The 19,075-nt window shown below is 38.6% G+C and overlaps 1 protein-coding gene across 2 annotated transcripts in view; it reads left to right on the top strand.

Annotated features, from left to right (window-relative positions):
• The window catches only part of met (MET proto-oncogene, receptor tyrosine kinase), a 54,014-nt gene extending 42,634 nt beyond the window's left edge, over positions 1-11,380 (top strand). For both annotated transcript variants that reach the window (XM_017724373.2, XM_017724372.2), the window contains 6 exons: positions 994-1,074; positions 3,688-3,869; positions 4,098-4,207; positions 4,430-4,595; positions 7,504-7,640; positions 9,713-11,380. In XM_017724373.2, coding sequence (XP_017579862.1) covers positions 994-1,074; positions 3,688-3,869; positions 4,098-4,207; positions 4,430-4,595; positions 7,504-7,640; positions 9,713-9,923 — 887 coding nt within the window. In that variant the 3' untranslated portion in view covers positions 9,924-11,380. The remainder of the gene's footprint in view (positions 1-993; positions 1,075-3,687; positions 3,870-4,097; positions 4,208-4,429; positions 4,596-7,503; positions 7,641-9,712) is intronic.
• The last annotated feature ends 7,695 nt before the right edge of the window (positions 11,381-19,075 follow it).

Raw genomic sequence — 19,075 nt, forward strand, 5'->3', positions numbered from 1 at the left:
TGAATTTAGAACGTCAGATGACGCTAATCTCCGCAGCACTTCGTCCCAGAAGGTCCACAGTATTATGTGCCTGGTTTAAAGCAATGGTTCAGCCAAATGTCAAATGTACTTCCTCTTCATAAATGTAAATGTAGGAAATCAGCCAAGACAGGTTTGGTGTTCGATACATCTAGTTTTGCACTGGAGCTTATGTGGCTACCTAGTAATGAAAGCTGTAAGGAGTGGGTAAACTGCATCAATAAAAATGAGCAAAAGGCTGTTGAACTGTTTTTGCATACTTGTAGTTTTTTTACTTATAACATTATATATATAGAGAGAGAGAGTCTGAAAATCTCTTCATAAGCAAGTCTATTTGAGATTACCTACCACCTCCATGTGGTTTGAGGTAAGTTAAGTGTTGGTACACAGTTTGCTGTGCTTAGCTACCTTAACTTCATAGTTCCAGAACAAAACTAAAGACATGAAGCCTGGACATAAAACATGTTTTGGCTTACCTTTGAGGTAAAGGAAAATCTGTATAAATTTAAAATACACTCTACTTTGTACTGCATGTATATTGGAGCACAGCGTCACTAATAACTTCAGGTACATCTGTGATTAACATACAAAATAAAGTCCCTCTTACGTCTGAACTCACTCAGCCTTGCACTATGACACGGCATCATCATCGTCATAATCACAGAACTTGTATGGTGAAAGTCTAGTATGGGAAAATTTCCTCTCTGTTGGTGAGAGAACCCCAGAGAAACGGAAAGAGATTCAGGGGAGACAGGGGGTGGAGGAAACACTAACACTCATACTTCATTGTTGTGCTATCTACACTGCAGTCGTTAGCACTAGTGCAGCCATGGGGATTCTTTATTGTTAGAGTTGTGAAAAGCTCAATGAAATAAAATCCCCATGTCCATGCAGCAGGAGTAATGAGGAGTTTTGATAGATTGATGTACTGATGCTGTACTAATGGTCTTTTTCTCCCCCTCTGTACCAACACAGGACACTTTGGTTGTGTATTTCATGGGACTCTGTTAGAACCAGACGGCCAGAAGCAGCACTGTGCGGTCAAGTCATTAAACCGTAAGTATATGTATGTGTGTCCATTGGGGTTATAGTTCATAGTACACCGGCCAGGGCCCAGTTTTCCCAAAAGCAACTTAGTGTTTAGATTGTCTCAAGTCGTAGAGAGTGTTCAGTGTGCTACTCACTCTGCCATTTAAAAATCCCAACATAGAAGAGTAACTAAGCAGTTATTGGGACTTTTGGTCCCAATGCAAATACAGAGCTTTCTGTCCAAGACTGACCCGACCCAGAGCACCAGGTCTTGAGCCTGGTGCTGGCCTTGAGCCTGACAAAATGCTGAGCTCAACTCAAGACCACATCAAGTGTCAAGGCTGAAACTGGCCTGAGATCAAAAGCATTCTGCCCAAAAAGACCTGAACCCGGCTATCATTGCACAAAGTACTGAATAAAACGTGCTATTTAAAATTATGATGCTAGTTCAATTAATCCGTGGCTACAACACTAGCCATCACTGGATCATAGAGAAATGAAATAAGCCTATATATAATAACACAATATACTAAAGTACTCAACTGTCCAAAACTAAGTGTAAGTCCTGCTTTAACAAACTTATTCATCAAGCAGTGCTTACAAACCACATTCCAAAGTATTTTAGTCTGGATATATTTTATATAATGAGCAGTTCTTAAGCTGGGCAGTGCTGTTATGTATGATGTTAGCTACAAGTTGTTAACTTGTTTAATCCTAAATGTCTATTTATGTATTTGAAGTAAAGAGGAAACTGAAGCAGGAGGAAATGCAGGTTAAAATCTGTTAAAAATAGGAGGCACGCTGTGAGAACCGAACATGAAATTTGAGCCTGACCCTAAAAACTGTTCAGCAAATGACACCCAGACCTGATCAAGCCTGATGCAAGCCCATTGGATTTGGAAAAAATATTTCAAGTTCTACTTGAAATACCAATGTATTGCTTTTATTCAGCTGTTTTACGAAGTGAAAAAGGATGCTTTTTTGTCCAGGCTAATATGGGCTCATGTTTAAACCTGCATATGAGAAATAAGCAGGCTTAAACCATCTGTACTCTTTCTGTCTGTTGTTTTATCTTAAAACCATAGAGCACTTGAAAGGAGAGTGTTGGCTCTTTCAGATATGGCTCGGTTGTTATCTCCTACACTGAAAGATCCATTACATTTCCATGCGGTATGGAGTGTTGATTATGAAAGGCAGGTTTGGACAGCGCTGGATAAGAAAGTATTAAAATAGTAATTGTGTCGCTGCTTAAATTATTGTTTGTTTTACATGTTTTTTTAAATCCTCTGCTTGATACTGTTGTTACTGTCCTCTTTCATTGAACTTTGGCATGAGAGGCTAATAGATTACAGTACTGTTTTAATATAACTATCTAAGCATGGAGATGATAATAATGATGATAAATGAGCTGTCTTAGTAGCCATATCACATTAGAGTAGACTCTAATCCGGTAACATGTCATTCTGAGACTTTAGATTTATGACTTGATCTGTATGTTTTTCTTCACTCATGTTACTACCATTTGTTTTCACTGTTGGGTTCCTTTCAACAGTACAGAGCCTTAGACCATTTCTCTTGAATAATATAGCACCTATTTAGTCTGTATATAGGGTCTACTACAGTGCAAGACTTTATCCTGGGAGCTTTGATTTTATATTTTGCCTCTTTGCATTTGTACTTACTAAGTTTCTAAATGATTCTTTTAAAAACCCATTTATGTGGTTCTCACAAAGATTCTGACTTTCACCAATGTTTTCATATTTGGTATTATTCTTAGGTAAGAACAGAATCCACACACTCCAACATAAAGTTGTGAACCATTTTGTGGTTTAAAAACATGTCATAATTGCAACGTAGATTTTTTCTTAGGACCTTTCTGAAGAACATTTTTAAGAAAAAAAAGGAAGATATTAAAGAATAAGCCCCATTTGTTTTTTTAGATGTTTTTATTTATACTATACTTCATCTTATTGTGTTCAGACATTATCGTAGCATAGGAATTATAATCACAAAAACTGATCCCAGAGCAGTCCTGCACCTATTGAGGTGGTGAGTGGATGCTGACCCTGGTCTTTGTGTCTCTGTTCATTTTACTCTCTGCTCTCTGGTGTTTTCTGCTCCAACTGAAAGACTAAACAGCTGTTTAATCCTCCCTAAATGTGAAAGCTCTACAAAATAGATTAAAGAGGAGACGGGGAGAGGGGCAGGACCAGAGAGACCAGAGTGTGTCCAGTAATGGCTCGCTCATGTCACACTAGATTAAGTCTCATGTCTGAAACAGCTACTCTCAGGGGTGACATATTGAGCTGAGCATGTGTGTGAGAGGCCTGATGGTATTTTAAGTGAATTTTCTGATATTTGTCATCAAGGTGCGAGTGTGCAGCCTAGCTTAGATGTGTGTCATTGTAAATTTCACAGGATTTAACATGAGACTGTAACAATGAAAATAATTCCAATTTCAAGAGGTAGTTCAACATGTGTGACTTAAATGCACGTGTCAAAATCACCAGATTATTGGGCCATTATCATTTTTGATTTAGTTTATTAAAAATATACATAATATTGTGTTGTCCTGGTGCTATACAACAGTAATGCTTCTCTGTGTCCTAGGGAGTAATATGCTCTGTTTCTTGACTGCAGGAATCACAGATATAGAGGAAGTCTCTCAGTTCCTGAAGGAGGGGATTATCATGAAGGACTTCAGCCACCCCAATGTTCTTTCCTTGCTAGGCATCTGCCTGCCAAGTGAAGGTTCTCCTCTGGTGGTGCTGCCTTACATGAAGCACGGAGACCTGCGAAACTTCATCAGGGACGAGACTCACGTACGTTCAGCCAACCGTCGTGAAGCATTCATAAAGCATTTACGCAGCCTTCACACAGAATTCACATAGCCATAACAGAGCATTGTTACAGCCTAACCCTTACAGTCTTGTCAAATCCAGTTCAACACATTTTCTAATTCTCACTGACCTCAGATGACGAATAATGCTAACAGTTATTGTTTTTGAGCTGAAGTGTTTTCTATCATTGTTTCTGTTTTTCCCCATCAGAACCCCACAGTGAAGGACCTCATGGGTTTTGGCCTACAGGTAGCTAAAGGCATGGAGTATCTTGCCAGCAAGAAGTTTGTACACCGAGACCTCGCAGCTAGGAACTGCATGTAAGACTTTCAGCTACACTGTGGAAAACCTAAACACTCACTCACATATGCTTCTACTTTGTGTATGTATGAAGTGTGTGTATGAAGACTTGCGTGTATATTTAAAAGATGGCATCAATAAACGTATGTTTTATATTTGTGTTGAAATAATATACCACAGCTGCTGTGTGTATGTGATTTGTTTTTCTAACACTGTGTGCTTTGTGTGTTCTCCTCCTGAAGGCTGGATGAGAGCTATACAGTGAAGGTGGCTGATTTTGGCCTGGCCAGAGACGTGTATGATAAAGAATACTACAGCGTGCACAACAAGAGCGGAGTTAAGCTGCCTGTTAAGTGGATGGCCTTAGAGAGCCTGCAGACCCACAAGTTCACCACCAAATCTGATGTTGTGAGTGTCTCTCTCATATTTAAATGCCTTTGGGCAGTTTGTAAATATTAATTAATACCTTTTTAATTAAATAGTAAAAGGTATTCTGTACGCTGCTCAAAGCTGTGCAGTGATATAATGACGGTCAGATGAGTGTGTAAGTGTATTTTATTTGGATTCGATTTATTAAATCCAGTAGTATGTGTATTATAATCACTTGTGTCCATTAAGTGCAAAATTGTTGACATGCAGTCCAGTGCAAAAATCAAAAGACAACCCTTCATTTATTTAAGTCTAAGACGATAAACACAAAAAGAGGAACATTTGCAAAACCAACTGCTGTTGTTCTCAGAACAATGAACTGGCCATCTCAGAGGCCAGAGCTCAACATTATTGAATATATGGTAACACTTTACTGTAGGGTTCTGCTCATGAGGCTACATGATACCTACATAAGCTTGTCAACACAACTGACATAACCCTAAATGCATGTTTATAATTACATATTCTATTAGGCATAATTCGCTATAAAGGTTACATTTGCCAGTTTTGGTCAAAGTTAGCCTAAGTATTTTTATGACAGATGACGCCTATTGAAATAAGTATTTATAAACGTTTTTGTAAGGATATGTCAGTTGTCATTACAAGCTTATGTAGGCATTTCTTTAAAAAACTGAAAACAAGTTTCCTGAAAAGAGTCGAAGCTGTAATAAAGGCAAAATATTCACACCCTAAATACTGAAAAATGTATATGTAGCTCTTGTATCCAGAGCAGACATGGTGGTTACTTTCCATTTCAAAGTCACATCACCAGTAAAGCAAACAAGTAATTAAGCAGCAACATGATGAAAGTACTTACTCATTTGTTTGCTAATAATATTGCTAATAAAAGCTTTATTCACTTTTATCTGATATTTGTGTCTGTGAGAAGGTGACCACGTCATAAATTGGATTGAGCAATAAAAAAGCTCATTAAGTACTCCACAGAGCCGGGAGCTCCCTGTTACAAATTTTTACCTGGTTTTCACTCAACAACCAAGAATTCTAAAGCCTATTGAATAGCATTTATCTAGCTTAACTGTTCAAATAGAACATATTATTGCCCGGTCCACTGTATCACTCTGGTTGCTTACTTACACAAGCACATACATGTCAATTACAGCAGCTATTGCAAGGTATGCTATGACTCATACCCTTTTGTCTAAGCTGTCCTGATATGACTTAAAAAGTGGAGTGACTGCACTACATACATATTTGGTAACACTTTCTTTTACATTTTAGGTCAAATGTTAACCAGGCAGTCTAATTCAGTTACAAAGAAATGCCTGTCAGGTTCTAGTTATTTGGCTGAAAAAGGACATAGGAAAATATCTCATAGTTGGATTTGGGCAGGAATGTGAGAAGAAAAATCTGTGATCAAATTGTAAGAACTGACTAAAATCACAATAAGAAATAGTGATTTCTTGTAAAGCATGAATTCAGTTTTGTTTCTAGTTCATATGTGCATGTTACTACGTATGACTCTTAAGTTTAAGTGTCTTTGTATCAGCTTTTCACCCTGTATAACATCCAGGTACCTATAGATTTTTATGGTTCAGTTTACTGTTTAAGCATGTGACATTACAGTGAAATTTATTGTGAGTTTTATTGTACATACCAGCTGGGTACTACAAATAATTGTGCATTTATGAGATATTTTACTACGGCCTTTTCCATATTAAAAGCTAGAAACTTTTAGGCATTTCAGTGTAATTACATTAGACTGTTAGGCTTCTTGCTTTCACTTCACCCAAAATAATTTCACAGCACTTTGGAGATTGTTCCACACCCTGCCCAGACAATACCTAGAACTTGTTAGACATTTCAGTGTAGTTTAGTTAAACTGTCTTGGAACTCATCATAATGTTACCCAGAATGATTACCTAGGTCACTGCTAATGTAACGCCGGGGAGCGAGGAGGCAGACACATACGCTGAGGATAAATGACTTTTATTGAGGGCAAATCCAGGGTCATGGTCATGACAGTGCAGTGCACTTCCAACAGAACATCCAAACAAATCAAACAGCACATACATCAAACAACAATTCAAACAATCAGTACATCTAACATCAAACAAAGACCAGCGAAAACAAAGGATAAACACAGGGCTTAAATATGACACCGGGAAGACAAGGGACAGGTGAAAACAATCAGAGCGGAGTCACAAAACAAGGGGGCAGGACTAGAGATACCAAAACAAAGAAGCAGTGGACTATCAAAAGGTAAACAAAAAGCACATGGGGAGTGGGAGGAGCCAAGCGTGACAACTAACAGGAGTTTGTACTGCACACTTACCCGTTTAATACCAAGAGCTTATTGAACAGTAAAAGAAAACATTACCATATATTTTTGAGCAAAATGACTGCAAAGAATGGTATCTTGGCAAATAAAATGATCTTAAATCTAGTCAATAAATGTAATTTATTTTAAGATTGTTATAAGCTTATTATAAGATATTTAACTTATTTCTTTTTGATTTTACCTAATTTAAATGAATTTATTAAGTCAAATTATCTCACTAAATTGGTAAATAACTTAGTTTGTTGTAAGAAATATGCCTGAAAGAAGCTAAATAATAGCCAAGAGTGGGATCATTTCACTTATATAAGTATAGAAGTAAGTTAAATAATCTTATAATAAGCTTGCAACAACCTCAAAATGAAAAATAGTAGCTAAATCAACTAGATTTAAGATAATTTCACTTAGATATCATCAAGACATTGCAGTGTAGTTTAAGCAGGTTTATATGCTAAGCATATATTAGCCCACTCTCACATGAAAACTGAATATCCTGAAGATGTGTTGACACCTCATTAGAAGCTGTGCACAAATGTATTCCACTTTTGACTGTCTGTGCCTCATTTCTGCCTCATTGTTGTCTGCGCACAGTGGTCATTTGGGGTGTTGCTATGGGAACTCATGACCCGAGGTGCCCCGCCTTACTCTGATGTCAACTCCTTCGACATCACAGTCTTTCTCTTGCAAGGCCGAAGACTGCTGCAGCCAGAGTTCTGCCCCGATGCCCTGTGAGTACACACACACACTTACCGAGGTCACACACTCCAAAGGGAGGGAAGCGTGCCTCAGTGCTCTCATTAACTTCGTACAAGAGCGTAAAAACAGAGAGCCTTTGTTGAACTCCATTAGATTCAGTGACCTGGCAGTAGCTCATCAGAAGCCTCAGCCAACTCAGCTCCACATGACTGCTAAAGCTCAACTTTCCCTCCCTACAAACCTCTGCTGTGATCTGAGTCAAACCCCTCACCACACACAGGAGGACTCCCCCAGCAGACAGCAGTGACACTGTGAATAACATATATGGTCCAAACCTTCTAAATAATAGCAGAATGAAATAAGCTCGGTACCTCATCCTCTCTGGAGCTGCAGACTTTTATTCCATTCAGCCAGATTCCTCCTCCTCTTCCAGCTCTGCTCAGAAGATTAGTGGATTGGAATGTTAGAATGTGTGGACCGTTTGCTCTGTAGATGAATCATTTTGCTGTGGAGAGTCTTTTCTATTTCCGCAACAGGCAACTGATTTAATTTGACTTGTGGTAGAAAAAGAGACAATCTGTTGGCATTCTTGGTTGTTAAAATAAAAAAAGGCCATGTGCTAAATCTTTTACACCAGTTTCAGGCACAAATTGTATTTTGCCCAGATATTATGCACCAACAGTTTATGGGCCGTATGCATGGTAAAATGCAAAGTGTGCTTTTCTTTCTCATGTATATGTATTTGAGGGAGGGCTGCACAAAAAAATGTGATGGTCATGCAAGAAGTGGATGGAGAGGCTGTGGGTTACTGTGATTTTATCATGGGAAGGTTGTTCTTAGGCGTGGTGCAAAGCAGTGTGTCTAAAACTCCCTTCACTGTGAAAAAAACCCCCGCTGTAATGCACAGCCTCAAATGGCTTATGGAAAACGGCTGCCAACATGAAATATGAGTAAATGCACACTTTTTCAGAAAATAATTTATTATTAATAAGAATCAACATCAACAAGTATTTATTTCTTTAGAGTGTATCATTGTTGCTAAGCAACCATGGACAGCTAAATGAGGTGATCATTCTGCCCCTCATCGCTGTATGTTGCAGACATTTCATGCTTTTTCTACCCTTTCTTTTGTAACAATGAACATATGATAATGCAGCATTGTTTAATACATTTATAAATACTTTTTGGTCACCAGATTACCACCACAAGTCTTATTTAAAAGCAGTCCAGCAACGTCCCTCTTCTCATGCTGTGGCTGAATCTCAAATGGCCCCTGCTCCCTACATTGTGCACTACAGCTAAGAAATAGTCATTTGGGACACATCCACACTCGATAAATGATGCACTATTTGGCTGTAGAGGCTAGAATGTCTAAACTTTCATAGCTAGCGCACTATTTAGAGTTTGCGATTCAGCCTGGGTTTGATGCTATTTCTGACTGAAACATGAACATTTCAAGCATGTAAGACATTCAAATGACTGTTTTAGACTTTTATACTGCCATTTTACAGTTATTTTTATATTATAGTTATTTTTATTTTATAGCCCAATTTAGCTGTAGCGACAGCTAAGCTGTTTTGTACTGTCTTGTCTTTTTTAGTCCAGTCGTTATGGCTTCTTGTTTCACAGCAAACCACCATATGTAGTTTGCTCATATAAAGATACATTTAATACATCATCACATCATCACTGTCAGCTTATTTAGTTGTTGTGGTTGTTGGAATAACAGTAGATTTTGTTCACGATCACTCAGGTATGTCCTCTATTGCCCTGTATTGTACAACGTGTTTAAATTGATGTAGTACCATAAGAACACATACCAAGTTTGCAATGGTTTCACCAGGCATTGTCATTTGCATTGACGTGCTTGCCAGTAAATTCAGACGCGTTGTGGGCACATACTGCAGTCACGTCAAGGCACGTTTGGCACTGCACCTGTGCTCACATGTACATCTGGCCCAGACGTCTCTTTTACACATAGTAAATAATAACAATGTGCACCTTTAGTATAACTTCTGTTGATGAGTTGTTAGTCTTGGGGCTTGTGTAATGACTATATAGTTAAAAAATCAATGTAAAACCTCTGCTTCTCTTTTTGTCTCAGCTACAACGTGATGATCGAGTGTTGGCACCCCAAACCTGAGCGACGACCTACTTTCTCTGAGCTCGTCTCCCGCATCTCTGCCATTTTCTCCAGTTTCAGCGGCGAGCACTACATCCTCCTGAACACCACTTACGTCAACATCGACAAAATGACACCCTACCCCTCTCTCATCTCCTCTCAGAGCCAGCTGGACCGGGACTGCTGCACCTGAGAGAGGAAGAGAGAGAGAGGGAGGAAAGCAGAGGGACAAAAAAAGAGCAAGACAGAGAAAGAAAGAGACTGTTTGATTACTCTGAATCTGCTGCGTAAGACTGACAGACACTGGACTGAGTGCCAGGGAACATTTGCACTTCTCTATGGAGAAAAAGCTGCCCAAGGTCACTGCTGAAGACAGTAAAGGGAAGCTGATTGTCTTTATCACTGTAGATAGACTGCAGCCCTCTGAAGTAAGTCCTGTGGATGGAGCAGGGCTACTGATACCAGCTTCTATTTGAAGCAGGCAGGACGCACGCTGACAGACTTGGACTGACTCTGCTGGACTCCTGACTGAATGAGCCATCAGCTCTTTCACAGCTCACACTGATAGAAGAGGAAAGCACAGACCAAAGCCATAGAACTCACCGAACTCTCACCGTGACTTTCCAGATCTGTGAAAAATGGGCTCAGAAAGTGTGTTTCTTTTTAAACACTTTTAAACCAATTAGACTGAGAGGAAACAAGGTTCAAAAATCCTTTGAGGGCATTGACAAAGATTTCGCTCAAGTGGAATCAAACAGATGAAACTGATTAGAGTCAGAGTGCTGATCCAGGATCAGTGTCTCTCAGTTCCTACTGTATTATTTTACAGAAGAAGCAGATCCTATTCTGGGACTCCTGCTCCATTTTGGGAGAAATTAAAGGATCTCTCAGATAATTCCTCCTCTTCTCTGGTGGTTTGTGCTGCTCAGTATGTGAATGTGTGTGGTGAGTTTGTGTTTAATCTGTGAAAAACAGCAATTCTGGGACGTTGTCTGTGTCTCTGAACTGAACACGGTGGAATAGGATGCTGTGAGCAGAACACTGGATGTGTTACATGTGAAATTACATATGATGAGTTTATGAATGTGCTTCCAACCACTATTTCATTCTATGTTTCATGGATTGCACATGTCCACATTTTGTATGTCTGCCCTTTCAACTGATTCCTGTACAAATGGTCAAATATTTAGATAGATGAGCTTATATGACAAGATATAGTTTGATGAGGAGCCTCTGAAGTATTGCATTATATGCTTTCTTTTTTATAAAGTCGTATGAAATGGCATTTGAAGTCAATCAGACGTAGCAGAAATGACAATGAATGTGATTTAGCATAAAGATCCACTGAGGGATTGTAAATAATGTTTCTCTTGTCCAACCTGCTGTGTGATTCATGTATATATAGCCTGGTCTGTGGTACCATTCAGAATTCATTGGATATAAAAGCAAGAGATTAGTTTTCTTTATCTTCAGTGGTCGTTTAAGCAAAATTTCTGGCACTGTATATTGTACCAGTCAAATAGCTCCCTGTGGTCACTCAAATATGGTACAAATTATATTTCTGTTTTCCTAATAACCTGGTTGAATAAAGCTCCGTCATCAGGTTGTTTGTGCAGAACAAATATGGAATAATAAACAAATGTTTATGGATTATGTATTAGGATGCTTTTTAACTGCTTATGACCAGGGGTGTCAAACTCAACCACTAAAGTGGCCATATTAAAAATTCTCTAATGTTGAGCTGTATCCCTTCAGCAGTAAAATACCAGCACATGATGTAGACCTTGAAATACTACATGAATACTTGAAAGGTTCAAAATTTAAATTTCTCTAAAATTAGACACCTGTTCATTAAGACTTGGGCTCAATTTCTGAGCTGCTGAGCTGCTGTTAGGTCTTTTTATTGGCTGAAATGCAGCTGGAGTGCAATTGCAAAGAATTGAGGTGTAACCGCTGTCCCATAGAGACTCAGAGCACACATTACATTGCAGTACATGCTGGGAAGTGTAGTGCAGTGCATTGTGAAAATAGAGGGTAATATTAATAGAAAATTAAAGGACTTCAGAGCAGGCCGGATAGGATTTTGGGCCTTGTGTTTGACGCATGGGTCTTATGACAAACCTCAGTGTTCTAGTCTCATTCTCTCTCACTGGCCATCTGGGAACTTGGCCATGACCTTTTGTTTACCCTTGGTGCACTTGACATTTGACCCATTGTTGTCTAGACAGGCTCTTCCATTTCCTTCATGATGGAAATGTTCCCTTCCTCCAGCAGGATAAGCTAATGTACCTCTCTATTATACCAATCCAGATATGGGTAGATACACATTTGAAATAAAGTGGATTTCAGCAATACTTTAATAATGTATATTTAATCGCTGTCAGGAACCTTTGTATCTGTTTTTGTTGGGTTTTTTATGTTTTTTTTTTTTAAACACCAGCTGCCCTTTGTCAGAAAATGTTTCGATAAATCAATCAATAGAAATGACCCAAAATGACTAGGAATATATATATATATATATATATATATAATTACAAAAACTTCCATTAAAAGTTAAGGTTTCTTTCTCCTGTAAACTTGCTGTTTCAGAGATGACGGGACAGCAGTTAGCCTATATGTTTTCTGTTCCATGCAAGCTCAAGCACACAAGCATTTCATACTAATAGAATAAAAAACTACAGCTTATTTAAAATGAGGTAAATGCTTTTCTTGCTCTTACTGATGGTAATATCCACTGTATTCAGCCTGCCCACTAGTGAAAGAAATCTCAGCCCCCCTCTCTTATATTAGTCAACACAGATTCATAAAGAGGAATTTGGCTGAAGGAACATGTCATAAGGGAAGAATCATTCAGTTGAATTAATCAAGAAACAAGTGCTGGCCTCATGCCATACATAATTACTTGTGGTGAATGCAAAGCAATAACTATACCCTCTTCAGTGACAGGATGTCATATCAAGACTGTCACCTAGTGGACAATATTTATATATTTTCTTGCATTTTAATTCTGATTATTTTTTCATGACATTTTGTGAGAAGAATAGGCTACTGAGCCTAATATTGAGTATAACTGTTCTAGGTTTTAAATTGTTCTACGTCAGAAGAGAAACTTGAACGAAAGACGCTTGGTTTCTCAAAGGTTCTTTAATAAAGAACCATGATCACTCAAAGAACCATTTGTATGCATAAATTGTTTTTGCATAATCTCATTGTCAAATCGTTCCTCTTTATGACGGAAACCAGCCATTTACGGTTCTTTGAAAAACCCTTTTAAAATAGCACCAAAATAAATTTCAATTTGTTAACAAATTTTCAGTCAACAAACTTGTTTTAGTGCTACATAGAACCCTTTTTGCCAAAAGTTTGGTGCCTGTCATTGTTCAGGATTGATCAAATGCACTCTATCACCTTATATGGATCATTTTAAGATATATAAATACTGAACATTTGTAATATATAAATTTGTAATGTATTAATGTACAGTAATATTCTGAGGTGGGGTGGACAATTGTGTTAGAATCAAAAGTTAAACCCAATGTATTATGTTAGTATTAGTTATTATGCAGTATTATGTTATGCCATCATGTTAAACTTGGACATTTGAGTGTTAAAAAGGGATTTTAAAGTGATGCATTCTTTACCATGTATATTGCAGCTATACAGAGTCCATCTGCAGCCTAGCTGACATTAACTGGACGAGGCAGTTAGCAAAGTCCTTATAGAAAAGTCTGTTCACTTAACGGCTGTCTTGACAACCCACTCTCTCACTCTCCAGACCAGGTTCCTGTCTGTTTGAATAAGCAGAGATCTATAAATACCAAACTGAAAGTAACACTACAAAAAAGTTGGTACAATAAGGGGGGCTTTACTATCAAACCCAAGGCTCTTTTTATTGCAAACTTTCTCATTTTTGTTTCTACCAGACAACTGTCTCCTCCTCCTTTATAATATCTCTGCTGTTAGCCCTATTTCTGTTCTCTTTCAACAACACACACAAATGCGAAGTGAGTGCTAAAAGCTCCACCTTTTGGGGAATCTTCAGCCTGCTAAACATGCTTGAGTGCAGGCCAGGTCTATGGTGCTGACAATGCAAAAATATAATTTTAAATGATTAACCTTGCTTGTCTAGAATTACTTGTCATAAACATTATCATGATTAGTTCAGTGCAACAGTGGATGATTCATTTTATCCTGCATAAATGTAACATGACTGGGAAAAGACAGGTTTGAACTGACTCACTGTTAACATGTGACATGAATAAGTGAATGATATGATGAGTGAGTCCAAGAGTTAAGAGTATCAATGAAGGCGCACGTCTGTCTGTTGAAGTGGTGTTGGGGAGGGGGGATACACTGGAGGGGCTGGCCCACAAATATTTTCTTTACAAGAAATTGGCCCCAGGTCAAAAGTATTTTGTTTCCCCGTGTAAACCCTGCTTGTGTGTGAGCCTATGTTTCATACCCTTCTATAACTTCATAACTTTTCTATTAGTTTCATAATTGTTACTAACTCGGATCATTTAAAGTAGCCCCTTTAATTACTTTAGTTAATGTGTAATCAAGTCTAGGGTTAATACTAGCACTGGTCTCTTATGACATAATATCTAGACTTTCTGATTGTACACAGTACATAGAAATTTGAATGCATTTTGATTCAGATGCTTATTACATGCATTATTTTGCAAGTTACTTGAGAGTAAGTTAAAGCATTAAACCTGTATCTGTATTTTTGTTGTTCTCATTAAACTATTACATAAAGTATAGCAAAGTCAGGACCAGAGTCATCATCATCCATCATCATTTTGAGAGGAGATGTCCTCAACATCGTTTTCTGTCTGCTTTTGATTTTCACTCTGCACATCTTTTTGTCATTCAGCTTGAGCCTCATGTTCTTCACAGCTTTTCTGAGTTATCTGTAGGTCAGGGCACTGATGCACTCAAGCTGAGTTGACTCAAACATCTGTTGCCTTATAAGTGTGTTGCGCACTGGACGGTCCTGTTCTCTGCATTGTCAGTAACAGAAATGAAACATTATTAGCTTATTATTATAACTCAGACCATTTTGAGCGCAGACTCAAATCAGTTTTCAAGTCAACCCATTCTTTTACAGTTTGGTATGTAAAGAGCATCACAAAGTGTGCTAAATGCATCAGTATCATCCACTAGGTGGCAATACAGTTATTTGTGCCACTCTAATGAACATTCTTAATCTTCACACAAACCACAGTCTATAATGTGCATGGAAGAAGGTCAGAGCTGGTTTCACTGATTTATTTAGTGAGCTGATGTTTTCCTCTGGTTGATTTCCTCTTTATGAATAAGTGTTGAACAATGAAAGGGAGGTGGGAGCAGATTTGGGATGAGGATGAGTGAACAGATTGATATTACATTCCAGCAGTATCTACTCATCAAGAAGAACACAAAACCTTTGTGCTTTGTGGTGTCACCTTGGGTTGAGGCTTCACTTCAGGTTTACGTCATTTTCCAGTCGACCGACGTGTTTCATCTTAGATTATTACAGTGTTTGCTCACATTGGAAACATTTAACTGTAGGCTCATGCAATCGTTTTTTTTCCATGCACTGCTATAACATTGAGAATACAGTCATGTAGCAGAGCGGTACTAAAGAATGCATATAAGTTCATTTTTTTTGTTTGAATTTAAAGAAATAACATTTTTATCATTTTATCATTTTAATCATTTATCATGATTAAAAGTACTACTCCACAAAGTCACTGTTTTGGAAGATGTGAGGTGAAAAAGAAGACTAGGCTAGTGGCTATTCAGCTGAGGTAGCAGACTATTAGCACTTCTCTGTTTATCTAAAAGGCTGACTGCGTTTCTCTTTGTTTCTACCTCATTTTCAAGTCAATTCGAGGTGTTTCATCTTAGATTATTACAGTATTTGCTCACATTGAAAGCATTAAACTGTAGTCCCATGCAGTGTTTTTCCATGTATTGCAACATTTTAACAGCTTACAGTCACATGTTCAAAAACACAAAATGTCAAGGCAGAAATGTGTGTAACGAGTGTTAAAGGAGACAATTTTTTCTCAGTTTAAATGACTTCCCTGCGTTCTTTGCAAGTTCTTTGCAGTGGTCGGCATTTCAGCTTTTGTTTTACCTTCGTTCTTTTTTAATATGTGAAGATTTTTCCGGGTGTTGATTCTGTATGTAAATGGGAAGTCTCTCATTGGCAGGCTGTGTCATTACGCTGCTGTGTATTGTTCAAAAATGGCTGCAGTGGTCCACAACATTATGAGTAGCGCCATGTAGCAGAGTAGTATTATAGAACACATAAAGTATCTCACAAAAGTGAGTACACCCCTCACATTTCTGCAAATATTTTATTATATTTTTTTCATGGGACACCACTATAGAAATGAAACTTGGCTATACCTTAAAGTAGTCAATGTGCAGCTTGTATAGCAGTGCAGATTTACTGTCCTGTGAAAAGAACTCAACACACAGCCATCAATGTCTAAATACTTGGCAAAACAAGTGAGTAAACCTCACAGTGAACATGTCCAAATTGTGCAAATATTTTATATGACCACCATTATTATCTAGCACTGCCTTAACCCAGAGCTGTACAGGTTGCTACTGGAATCCTCTTCCACTCCTCCATGATGACATCATGGAGCTGGTGGATATTGTACAGCTTGTGCTCCTCCTCCTTCTTCTTGAGGATGCTCCACAGGTGCTCAATTAGGTTTAAGTCTGGAGACATACTTGGCCAGTCCATCACCTTTACCTTCAGCAAGGCAGTTGTCATCTTGGAGGTGTGCTTGGGGTCATTATTGTGTTGGAAAACTGCCAAGCAGCACAGTTTCCGAAGGGAGGGGCTCATGCTCTACTTCAGAATCTCACAGTACATGTTGGAATTCATGTTTCCCTCAATGAACTGCAGCTCCCCAGTGCTGGCGGCACTCATGCATCTCCAGCTACTACCACCATGCGTGACTGTAGGCAAGTGACAGTTGTCTTGGTACTCCTCACCAGGGCACCACCACACATGCTGGACACCATCTGAGCCAAGTTTATTTTGGTCCTGTCAGACCACAGGACATGGTTCCAGTAATCCATGAGTAATCCATGTTCTTGGACTGCTTAACTTCAACAAACTGTTTGCAGGCTTTCTTGTGCATCAGTTTCAGAAGAGGCTTCCATCTGGGACGACAGCCATGCAGAAAAAGTTGATGCATTTTGCAGCATATGGTCTGAGCACTGACAGGCTGACCTCCCACTTCTTCAACCTCTGCAGCAATTCTGGCAACACTCATGCATCTATGTTTTGATGCCAACCTCTGAGTATAACACTGAACACGTGGATTCCTTTTGTTGACCCTGGCGAGGTCTGTTCCGAGTGGAACCTGTTCTGGAAAACTGCTGTATGACCTTGGCCACTGTGCTATAGCTAAGTTTCAGGGTGTTAGCAATCTTCTTATAGCCTAGGCCAAGTTTCTGGAGAACAACAATTCTATTTCTCATATCCTCAGAGAGTTGTTTGCCATGGTGTGCCATGTTTAATATCCTGCGGCCAATATGAGAGAATTATACCCAAAAAAAACAAATTTATGAGCCCTGCTCCCCATTTACACCTGGAACCTTGTAACTCTAATGATTCACATGACACCAGGAAGGTACAATGACACAATTGGGCACAATTTTGACATGATCACTGTGAGGTGTCCTCACTTGTTTTGCCAGCTATTTAGACATTAATGGCTGTGTGTTGATTTCTTTTCAGTGGACAGTAAATCTGCACTGCTATACAAGCTGTACACTGAGTGCTTTAAGTTATATCCAAGTTTCATTTCCATAGTGTTGTCCCATGAAAAGATATAATAAATAATATTTGCAGAAATGTGAGGGGTACTTACTTTTGTGAGATACTGTATAAACAAGTTTTAAAAACACAAACTCCCTGTTTTTAAACTGAAAGATATGAAGTGAAAAAAAAAGACTAGGCTAATAGTTAACATTAGCTGAGGTAACAAACTATTAGCATTTCTCTGTTTAAGACTCAGTTAAGACTGACTGCCTTTCTCTGTGTAAACCTAAAGGCACATGTGAGCCACTGTGGCTTCTGTGGTCTTAAGAGGCTTTAATTTAACATAGTAATGGCCAAATGCAGAGTGAGGCTCTGAGAAAATGTACAGTGCTCAGAGTCGCAGCTTGTTAGCGACTTCACATGTATAGCCCTGTTTCCCTTTGTGAGTGTATGGTTTCTTGCTTACAATACTACTATTTTGTACAGTGTGGCTATGGCTGATAACAGCTGGAAAAGTAAGCACCACAATTTGTGTCTTTTTTAAGAGCTACAACTGGTTTTCAGAAAAAAAATTTCCACCACCAGGAGGTTTTATCTTGCTGACATAGCAAACACTCAAAAATTTAGCGTTAACCATCAAATAGAGACTATATAGATTTTTACTATTTACTCGCCTATACAATTTAGGGCTTGAAAACATGATTCACTGGAAACCTGGCATCCAACAACTGCATACTTATTCTCGTTTACGTCTGAAATGGTGTTGGCTGTGAAATTGTGCTGTAAATAGCAGAGGAGGCGGTGAAGGATGGGGTGGTGGGTGTAGTTATTCTAATAGTGGGCAGGACGCTACTTTGCAGTGATGTAGAAATGCGAAGAAATCCCTGTTGAATTATGTGTTTTTTATGTCAAAACTGCAGCGACGCCACTCTTCATAATAGCTCAGATGTAATACACAGTCATAAGTAATGCATGTGTGAACATGCAAAGAAAATGCAGCTTTGTTTACTTGGTCACCTTTAAGGCAGTGCTGTAACAAAGGTAGAGAGGTAGATAATAGGGAGGTACATAAACTTATTCTGCTGGAGGAGGGGAACATTTCTACTATGAGGGAAATGGAAGAGCCTGTCTAGACAACAATGTGTCAAATGTCAAGTGCACCAGGGGTAAAGAAAAGGTCATGGTCAAAGTTCCCAGACCGTCTGTGGAAGAAAATGAGACTAGAACGCTGAAAGGCAGTTACTCAGTTTCACCACTCAGAGACTCAGAGAAGGATGTGCTTGTTTTTCCAAATTTTCCAAAATATTTTGGTCAGACAACCTAATGATAGAGTAACAGATAGACAGTTACCAACAGATATAATATTTGTACCAAATTTATTAAGAGCCCACCTGCCAGATTGTTTTCAGCAATCAGAGCATAAACATAAACATCTATAAATGAACTTGTGCAGACAAGATAAAGATTCATCAAGTGTAATTTCACATGTAATGTGTAATGTGTAGGCGTAGTTTGTGGTGGAGCAGTGAGTCCCCTGTCTGACCAAACTTTATAGTGTTAAAATTACAACA

This window comes from Pygocentrus nattereri, chromosome 8 (genome assembly GCF_015220715.1).
Source record: "Pygocentrus nattereri isolate fPygNat1 chromosome 8, fPygNat1.pri, whole genome shotgun sequence".
Taxonomy (NCBI): domain Eukaryota; kingdom Metazoa; phylum Chordata; class Actinopteri; order Characiformes; family Serrasalmidae; genus Pygocentrus; species Pygocentrus nattereri.